Source organism: Barbus barbus (assembly GCF_936440315.1).
Source record: "Barbus barbus genome assembly, chromosome: 39".
Taxonomy (NCBI): Eukaryota; Metazoa; Chordata; class Actinopteri; order Cypriniformes; family Cyprinidae; genus Barbus; species Barbus barbus.
In genome coordinates, this window is record NC_136717.1 from 13,522,570 (window position 1) to 13,531,897 (window position 9,328).

General features: G+C 38.5%; 1 protein-coding gene across 1 annotated transcript; it reads left to right on the plus strand.

The window, feature by feature from the left end:
* Positions 1-554: 554 nt before the first annotated feature.
* LOC306858996 (D(4) dopamine receptor-like) lies at positions 555-9,328 on the plus strand (the record flags this gene model as incomplete). The annotated part of the gene is made up of 4 exons (XM_079399811.1): positions 555-791; positions 2,330-2,442; positions 5,753-6,456; positions 9,126-9,328. 4 exons carry the CDS (start codon positions 555-557, stop codon positions 9,326-9,328), a joined length of 1,257 nt encoding a protein of 418 aa, XP_079255937.1.

Consider the following 9,328-nt stretch of genomic DNA (forward strand, 5'->3'; position numbering starts at 1 on the left):
ATCGCGATGTCTGGTATGTCGCCATTTAGCCAGGTTTCCGTGAAACAGAGCAGCAGAGTTAGAAAAATCCTTGTTTGTTCAGGAGAGCAGAAAGAGTTTGTCCGTTTTTGTTGGGTAGAGAGCGGAGATTCGCCAGATGGATGCTAGGCACCGGCATTCGAAATCCACACTGTCTGAGCTTCACAAGCGCTCCGGCTCTCTTTCCTCACCTGTGCCTCCTGTAGCGTTTTACCTACGGCTCCGCCAACTATAATGTCCAGCAAAAAATACAAGATGGCGAGTCTGTTACTGTCTAAAAATAAGAAGATATATGACTGCATTTCCAAGCACTCTGCATGTAAACGATTGTGAAATGAGGGCACTTGTTCATATTTACGGACTCTTCTTGTCATAATTCCTCTCCTTGTAACATATGGGCAAGAACACAAACACGTATTAGCATACAGTACACACACACACAAAGACCCATTCATCTCTACAAACAGCCCCCACTGTGTCAATCTTTCTCTCTCACAGATGTTGAATCTGGGTTGGCAGCTGAACGTCAGGGCACGATGGTCAATGTGACGCCCAGTATAGACCCAGCGGCGGCCCACGAGAGGTACAACTACCTCGCGTTGATATGTGGCGTGCCTCTCATCCTCATCATCATCTTGGGAAATGTCCTAGTGTGCCTCAGTGTGTTAACCGAACGCTCTCTTAAAACCGCAACTAACTACTTCATCGTCAGTTTGGCCGTGGCTGACCTCCTTTTGGCTGTGCTGGTCCTCCCGCTCTACGTCTACTCTGAGGTGAGTGCCAGTGACCAATGAGAGATGGTCTAAACTCCTCTTCTATGTTTCAGACTACTAATTCACTAAACTTTGATTTAGCTGATGCTTTTATCCCTGCAATCTACTTATTACTGGGACAGTCTTGACTGGAGCAATTGGAGTAAAGTGTCCCTCTCAAGGCCAGAATGATGATGTGGAATGAACTGAGCGTATTGTCCACCCAATCATTTGTCTTTTTTATCATCTTTGAAAAGATTTCAGTAGAAGATGCTGGTACATTGAGCACTGAGCGCTACAGGGTTTCTGGGAATTCATGTGTCATTCAGATTGTGTAGAACTTGTAATTATTCCTCATTGAAGTGTTAGTAGTGGAAGCGCAAGGATTTTGAAATGAATGAGCAGAATATGACTGAAATCAATAATTGAGTCTTTCAAATCACTACATTGTATCAAACAGCTATAGACTTCTCGAACATAAATAAAATTGAAAATGAGTGTGTGGCGCTTTCTGTTTAACATGGGAGACTGTGTGTGCCTGTCAGTGTTCAAATAAAACCTACGGCACTGGTGATGGTTTTACGGATTACATTTTCGATGATCAACCCAGATCTTTAAAATCTGCATGAGTGCAGTCTGTTTAGCTTATGTAATTCATCAAGAAAAGTATGTAGGATACAATTTTTGACTTGTTTTATGCACCGGACTGTGAAACGAGGTCCGTGTGACAGGTTTGTAGTGGGGTTGAAAAATAAGATGATTTTCTGTTGTCAACTGGAAAGGGAAGTCATTTAAAAGGCAGATCTAGTTATTTAAATTAATTTGGTAAAAGATTCTTAAAACAGATTAATAAGATTTTTAATCAGTGTAATGAATAAAATATGAACACAGTACCCCAAGGAACATGTATTAAGAAATACAGGGTCAGTTTTGATTTCATGTTGACTTAATTCCATTTTGGTGTTCATTTTGTTCTTCAGGAAACAATTTTTAATGTCTCATGGTGTGAATTTTTGCCCTTGAAGTTTGTGTGTCTGTGAAGTGAATCTTGATGCAGTGAGTGATTTCCCTCAGAGACTTCCTGTCTTTATTGTATGGCTAGTTTAAATGAACAGAGCATTTGGTTCATTCTTTGAATGAATTCAAACTTTAATTGCAGTCAGTCAAGACCATCGAGTGATAAACACCCACTATCTGTTCCCAAAAGATCCCCGAAGACTTAACTAACATGAACTTGAACATGACTTTAAAGGATATGTCACTCCAAAATATTTCTTAATTATTTGAATATTTTCAAATTATTTACTTATTTTATTTATTTATATATTATTATTTGAATATATTCAAATTTAAATATTTGTATTATAATTGTAATATTTTTATGTTTTTAATAGTTTTGGATGAGTATCGGTATATATATATATATATATATATATATATATATATATATATATATATATGGAATTGATGCCCCTGGCAGGTACTTATAGATAAGTGTGTGTTTCCTGTTGTCTTACACATTCTATCTTTCTCTGTCTATGTGTGTGGGTGTGTTTTAGTTCTTGGGAGGCATGTGGACCCTGAGTATGTACATCTGTGATGCCCTAATGACTATGGACGTGATGCTCTGCACTGCCTCCATTTTGAATCTATGTGCAATTAGTGTGGACAGGTGAGAAACGCACCCACACACACACCTGCTCATCCACCGCTCTCTATTAAAAATAGCTCAAACTTTATCTTATAAAATATGAACAGAATGATTACGGTAAGTAATCCCTAACACTGAGATCTGTTGGAATTGTTTATGTCAATATATTTAACAAAAATAAAAATCAACATGTAAGAAGCCCACATATTATGGGACTTCATAACATGTTACCTCCCTGGAAGCCCATTTCCGCCACATAAAAAAGTCATGCTTTGGTATGACTTATAATTATGACATAAAAAGTTGAAATTGTAAGACAAAAGGTTGAAATTATAACATAAAAAGGTAAAATTATGGCATAAAACCATTATGATGTAAGCAGTTAAAAAAAACTGTGACAAAAACAAATATGACAAAAAGCCAGAAATATGACAAATGTGACAAAAAAACAACTGAGAAAAACAACAAATGACTAAGTCATGACTTAATATCGCATAACTTCAACCTTTTATCTCATAATTACTACTGTGTTATATCTCATTTACCAAAGCATGGGTTTTTGGCAGAAATGGCCTTCCATATACCTCCAACACTGGAAAAAAATGAAGAAAAGAAATAAAAAAAGAAACTTTTCATAATTTTTACATTTTATGACAAAATTATCACAGTTATCTTAGTTATGACTTAGTATCTCATAACTTAAACTTTATCTCATAATTATGACTTCATATCTCATAGCTTTAATCTTTTAGCTTTTTATCTTTTATTACTTTATATACCCCCAACACTGCAAAAAGTGTCAGATTATCTACAGTACACGTCCCTAAACTTTTATATGATTTTTAATGATTTTTTAACATTCGGCAGGTCTGTTTTGTGCCTCTCTGAGTGTTCACACAGTGAATCTTAAATCGGTGGTTATGTGTGATTGGCGTCCAACGGGATGCTAATAAAACCATGACGTAGAGCTGAATTTCATTACTTACACAGTGCATCAAGCATCACCGATTCACATAAACAATATGAAACAACTTCAAGAGGTCCCAGACCAAGGCAAAGCAGGGTCAATCCATCTTTGACACATACTAAAACAAAAGCGAGCTTCTCTGAGGACGAAAACAAAGGTTTGGGGTTGAAAGGGTGTAGATGATTGAAAAGATGAATCAGACTTATGAGGTCTCATGCAATTTAAAATGATTGCACTAGAATTTTCCACTGTCTCACGGGTCACTGTGATTAACGAACAAACACAAAACATGCTTTAAGGAGTTCTCAATCACGATTTTACGCATAAACATAAGCTTTAACAAGCAAATCAACTTTACTGCAGTAAAAACAGACAAATAAAGGTAGAAAAATAGTGTCTGACTGAACATTTCATCAAACTCAACTGTGCCATTTTTTTGCCTCAAAAGGCTTTCTCTACTATCCCATCTTGAAGAGATGGTTCAACCAAAATTTAAAATACTGTTTTATATTCAGTGCCCTCCATAAGTATTGGAACAGTAAAGACAAAATTGTTCTGTTGGCTGTGGAGTCAAGACATTTGCAAATATGATTAAAAGATGAATATGAGACAAAACTACAGAATGTCACATTTTATTATTAGCCGTTTCAACACATACATGTTTTACCAAATAATAAGTACAGCACTTTTAGAGTTCATCCCACTCATTGATGTGAGCATAAGTATTGCAACAGTTGAACATAAGGCAGATATAAAAGATTAATAGCTATTATTTGTGAGTCTGTGACCCATAGACATCACCAGACTCTTGGTCTCATCCTTTGAAATACTTTTCCCAGCCTTTAATGCAGCCAATTCCAATTGTTGCTTGTTTTAGGGGAATTTCTGCCTTTACTTTCCTCTCCAGCTGGTGAAATTCATGTTCAATTGGATTTAAATGTGACTTTCCGAGACTTTCCATTTCTTTGCCCTTATAAATTCCTTGACTGAACTGGCAGGGTGTTTTTGGTCATTGTCCTGATGCAATATGAAGCACTTCCCAATGAATCTGGTAGCATTTTCTTGAATATTTGTAGGCAAGATGGTTTTGTACCCTTCCAAATTAATTCTGCTACTGTCATCATACATTAAGTCATCAGTAAAGTTGAGAGGGCCTGTTCCAGAGACAGCCATGCATGCCCATGCCATGACACCACCTCCACCATGCTTTACAGATGAGGCTGTATGCTTGGGATCATTTGCAGTTCCCTTTTTTTCTCCACATTTTTGCTTTCCCATCACTTAGATAGATGTTCATCTTTGTCTCATCGGTCCATAAACACAGTTCCAAAACTCTTCTGGCTCACCTTTGTGCTTTTTTGCAAACTCTAATCTTGCCTTACTGTTTTTGGTGCTGGTCAGAGGTTTGCATCTTGCTGTGTAGCATCTGTAATTCTGTGTCAAAGTCTCCTGAGGACAGTAGATTATCAGAGCATCACCCCAGCTTTCTGGAAGTTGTTGGTGATTTTACAGACACGTCTTTTAGGCTTCATTTTCACAGCTTTTATCATTTGTCTGTCATCAGCTACTGTTGTTTTCTCAGCCTATCAGGTAGTTGTTGGTTGCTGGTGGTTTCCAAACTCTTGATTTCTCCATGACATTTATTTTTGCTATAGTTCTAATTAACTTCCTCTTTTCTTTTAGCATCCAAATTGCTTGCTTTTCTCTCAAAGTCAGCTCTCTCATCTTCATCCTGGTTTGTGTGTGTCATCGTCGAATCGAATGCGAATCTTTTGATTCATCTTTTAACCATATTTGTAAATGTCTTGACTCCACAGCCAACAGAGCAATTTTGTCTTTACTGTTCCAATACTTTTGGAGGGCACTGTATATACATACCCTCATGTTGCTCCAAACCTGTATGACTTTTTTTTCTCTGGAACACAGAAGAATTTTTCAACTGTTTTGGGTCCGAGTCCAATTTGTTGAGTCAAAGTCGAGTCCTAGTTTTTAACCAATTGAGTTGGAGTTGTTACTCGTTTTTTTTATCTTTTATCTTACACACGACGTGGATTCGTCTGTATGTCAAAAAATGTCCAAGTCTGACGGGGAATAATATCAGGGGAATCAATATCAATCAATATCATTGGAGTCACTTTCAGAAATGTTTCTTTTTTTTAGTGGAAGGACAATAAAAAAGCAGGCAGCCAATCAGAATTAATCTTGTTTTAAAGAGCTGGAGCATTTAAAGTGGCAGACAACAAAACTGCAGCACACACTTTTAAAAACAGAATGTTATTGTCCACTGGTGTAATATAGTTATCATTATATTTATCCTAATAGGTGTCAGTGGATCTTATTACTTTCTCTACATCTCTGCTACAGGTACATTGCAGTGGTGGTCCCTCTGAAATACAACAGGAACCAGTTTAGTGTTCGTCAGCTAGCCTTGATCACAGCCACCTGGGTGCTTTCCCTGGGCGTAGCCAGTCCTGTCATATTCGGCTTGAACCAGGTGCCCAACAGGGACCCTCATGTGTGTAAGCTGGAGGACAACCAGTTTGTGGTCTACTCCTCCATCTGCTCCTTTTTCGTCCCTTGCCCTGTCATGCTCCTCCTATACTATTGGATGTTCAGGGGACTAAAGCGATGGAGCTCTGGCCGCAGTCGGTCGCACCTCCACCGCCTACCCAGAGGCCGTAGAAGCCTGTCTTTACGTCTAGGAGCAGCTCTACAGAAGGAGAAGGGACGGGCGAGGGAGAAGGTGGTGTACCTCATGCCTGCAGGTCTCAGTCCGACATCTCTCACCGCTACCCCGACTACTCCAATCTCCCCAGCCAGCCCGGTTACCCTTACCACAGATGAGCAGGCAGAAGGTCAAACACCGGCAGCAGAGAATGACCCCATGACCACCCAGATGGACAGTGTTTCGGACGCAGAGAACCCTGAGCATGCCACTGAGGATGAGAGCGGACGGGAAAATGGTGTGGGGAAGAACCATCGGCCTCATACTGGACGTCGCCACAGCAAGAGCAACAGGGTGAGCGGACGAGAGCGGAAGGCAATGAAGGTGTTGCCCGTGGTTGTGGGTATGTATCAATTCAATTCAATATTTTTGGTATTGTGCTTTTCACAGCATAAATGACTAAAGCATATGGAAGTCCGTAAAAAAAGTACATTTTTAAATGTAATTGCAACTTTTTATCTTGCAATTCTGACCTTTTTTCTTGCAATTGCGAGTTTACATCATTTTTTTCAGAGAATTGGATGATATAAACTCGCAGTTGCAAATGATAAAGTAAGTATTGCATGATATAAACTTGCAATTCTGACTTTATCTCAGAATTGCGAGTTTATACAGTATCTTGCAATACTGACTTTGTGACTTTTATTACTGTAAAGGTCATTGCACACTGAGTTCGAAATTTTTGCATGTTAAAAATAAATACGATCTCACGTTGTGTCAGTCGCGTTTACACACTGCCTCCAAAAGTTTTGTCTGTCATAAAAAATTCGGATCAGGTTCGATTTTCTGCATTTTCGCGTCTGTAGCAAGCATTTTGATAGGAAAGGGGCGACGAATGCGAAAAAAAAAAAAACGCATACGAAAATTTCGGACTCAGTGTGCAATAACCTTTAGTCAGAATTGTGATACATAAACTCGCAAATCTTAGTGTTACGGAATGAACAGAGCATGAGACGTTACTGATCCATGTGAAAGGCTTTATTACAGAGACGTGGTCGAGAAACGAGCAAGGGTCAGATAATAACACAGGTATATTTCAGGCAAGGCAAAGATTAATCCTAGGGCTAGCGTGGGTCTTCGATCGGCGAACAGTATCCAGAGGGCTTGACAAGAGAGGTAATCCGATAACAAGAGCAGTGGTCTAGGCAAGGTGCAAACAGAGTCCAAATGACAAGGCAAGAGAAACAAAGGCAAACAGGAAATCAGGCAACGAGGCGATACGACGAAACTAGACTAAGACTAGAACTAGGAACTTAACAGAAAACTAGGAGAGGGCGATAAGCACAAACAATACTCGGCAGTGAGAAAGAGGAAGTCCAAGGCTTATGTAGCATGTCTGATGGGAATTAGCTGTGAAATCAGTGCGTTCAGCTGTGTGTGTGTATCATCAGTGCAATGGATGATGGGAACTGTAGTCCGGGGTGAAGTGTAACAGTTAGTGTAGTGCAAGAGTCCATGTGGTGAGCGGGTGACCTCTGGTGGTGAGTGATCGGAAGTTCATAGACCGGACTCACTTAGAACATATCAGTCTTTTTTTCTCCCTCAGAATTGGGCTTTATAAGAAATTTACTTTATACTTGCAGAAAAAGTCAGAATTGTGAGAAAAAAGTCAGAATTGCGAGTTAAAAATTCACTTTTGCGAGAAAAAAGTCAGAATTGCAATTGTTAATTTCTCGCAATTGAGAGTTTATATCCTGCTATTCTGACTTTATAATTTGCAGTTGAGTTTATATCATGCAATTCTGAGAAAAAAACTCAGTACTGCGAGTTTGTCTTATGCATTTCTGAGGTAAAAATTCTGAATTACGAGATAAAAAAAAGTCCCAATTTACTTTTTTGTTTTTTATTTAGTGGCGCAAACGGGCTTCCATAAAAGCAGCTTTATGTGCATTTTAAGCTGCATATTAAAATTGTATTAGTTTTTTTGTGCTCCTTGATCTGGGGTGCATTTCCCAAAAGCATTGTTGGCTAACTATGGTTGTTAGTTCCATGGAACTTTATTGGTAATGAGGGACTTTGCGACCATAGTTGCTTTAGGGAAACGTACCCCTGGTTAATTTCATTTTGGTTGACCAATGATTTTTTGGTTAAGGGATTAATGTAAATTCTGTCATCATTTACTCACTTTTATGTTGTTCTACATGCAAAAAGAGAGGATCAACATATTTGGATTTTGCATAAATACTTGAAAACATCCTGGGGGTATCATGAACACAAACATCTCCGTTTGTGTTCCACAACTGATTTGAAATTAGACAAATTTTATTTATTTATTTTAATTTATTTATTAATTATTTATTTATTTTTGGTGAACTGTCCCTTTAAAATTATTTTAAGAGACTCCAGCATCCAAAACAAATGCTGGTGAGCAGCCATGCTGGTCTTTTCAAACACTCAAAGTGCCTTGCCATGATCTAACGTTTTTAAAATCAAGACTGTGCGGGTATACATCAGTGTGTTTGAATGTTCATTTATGTGAAAATAATGAATCAAGTCATGAATAAATGCATGAGAAATTAGAACTAAATGACACCCGTCATGTGATGAAAACACCACTAAAATGTCACGTTCTTCAATATATAAAAACTTTCTATGGTTTAATGTGACACCTGCTGCTCTTGGATTATTAACGACAGTTGCTTTCTAACAGAAGTCCTTTCAAGTATAAAATATATAAAGCTGTTTCCAGGGCAATGAAAGCACTGATCGTGTTGTCACCATTGTTTTCCGCACAAATTACACAGACTGAAATCTTGGTGTGAAATCAGCGCGCTGCAATATAATAGTATAATGAAAAAAAAAAGAATACAAAAGCTGAATAAAAAGGTAACAATAGGTGAAAAAAATAGACACTATTATAGAGGTGAAAAAAAAAATTAACAGGCACATCGAGCCAGAAATGGTTAGCTCTTTTGCTGCCTGTAGTCTGTTCAATCATGCACATGAAAGAGTTGGAAGAATTACCAATGTAAGGACATACATAAACTCCTAACATGATCTTCTCCTCCCCAGGTGTGTTTCTGGCCTGCTGGACTCCTTTTTTCGTGGTCCATGTGACTAAGGCGCTGTGCGAGTCATGTGACATTGGGCCGACGCTGATCAGTGTGGTCACATGGCTTGGTTATGTGAACAGCGCCGTCAACCCCATCATCTACACTGTCTTCAATGTGGAGTTCAGGAATGTCTTTCATAAACTGCTGTGCTGTCGCTCCTGA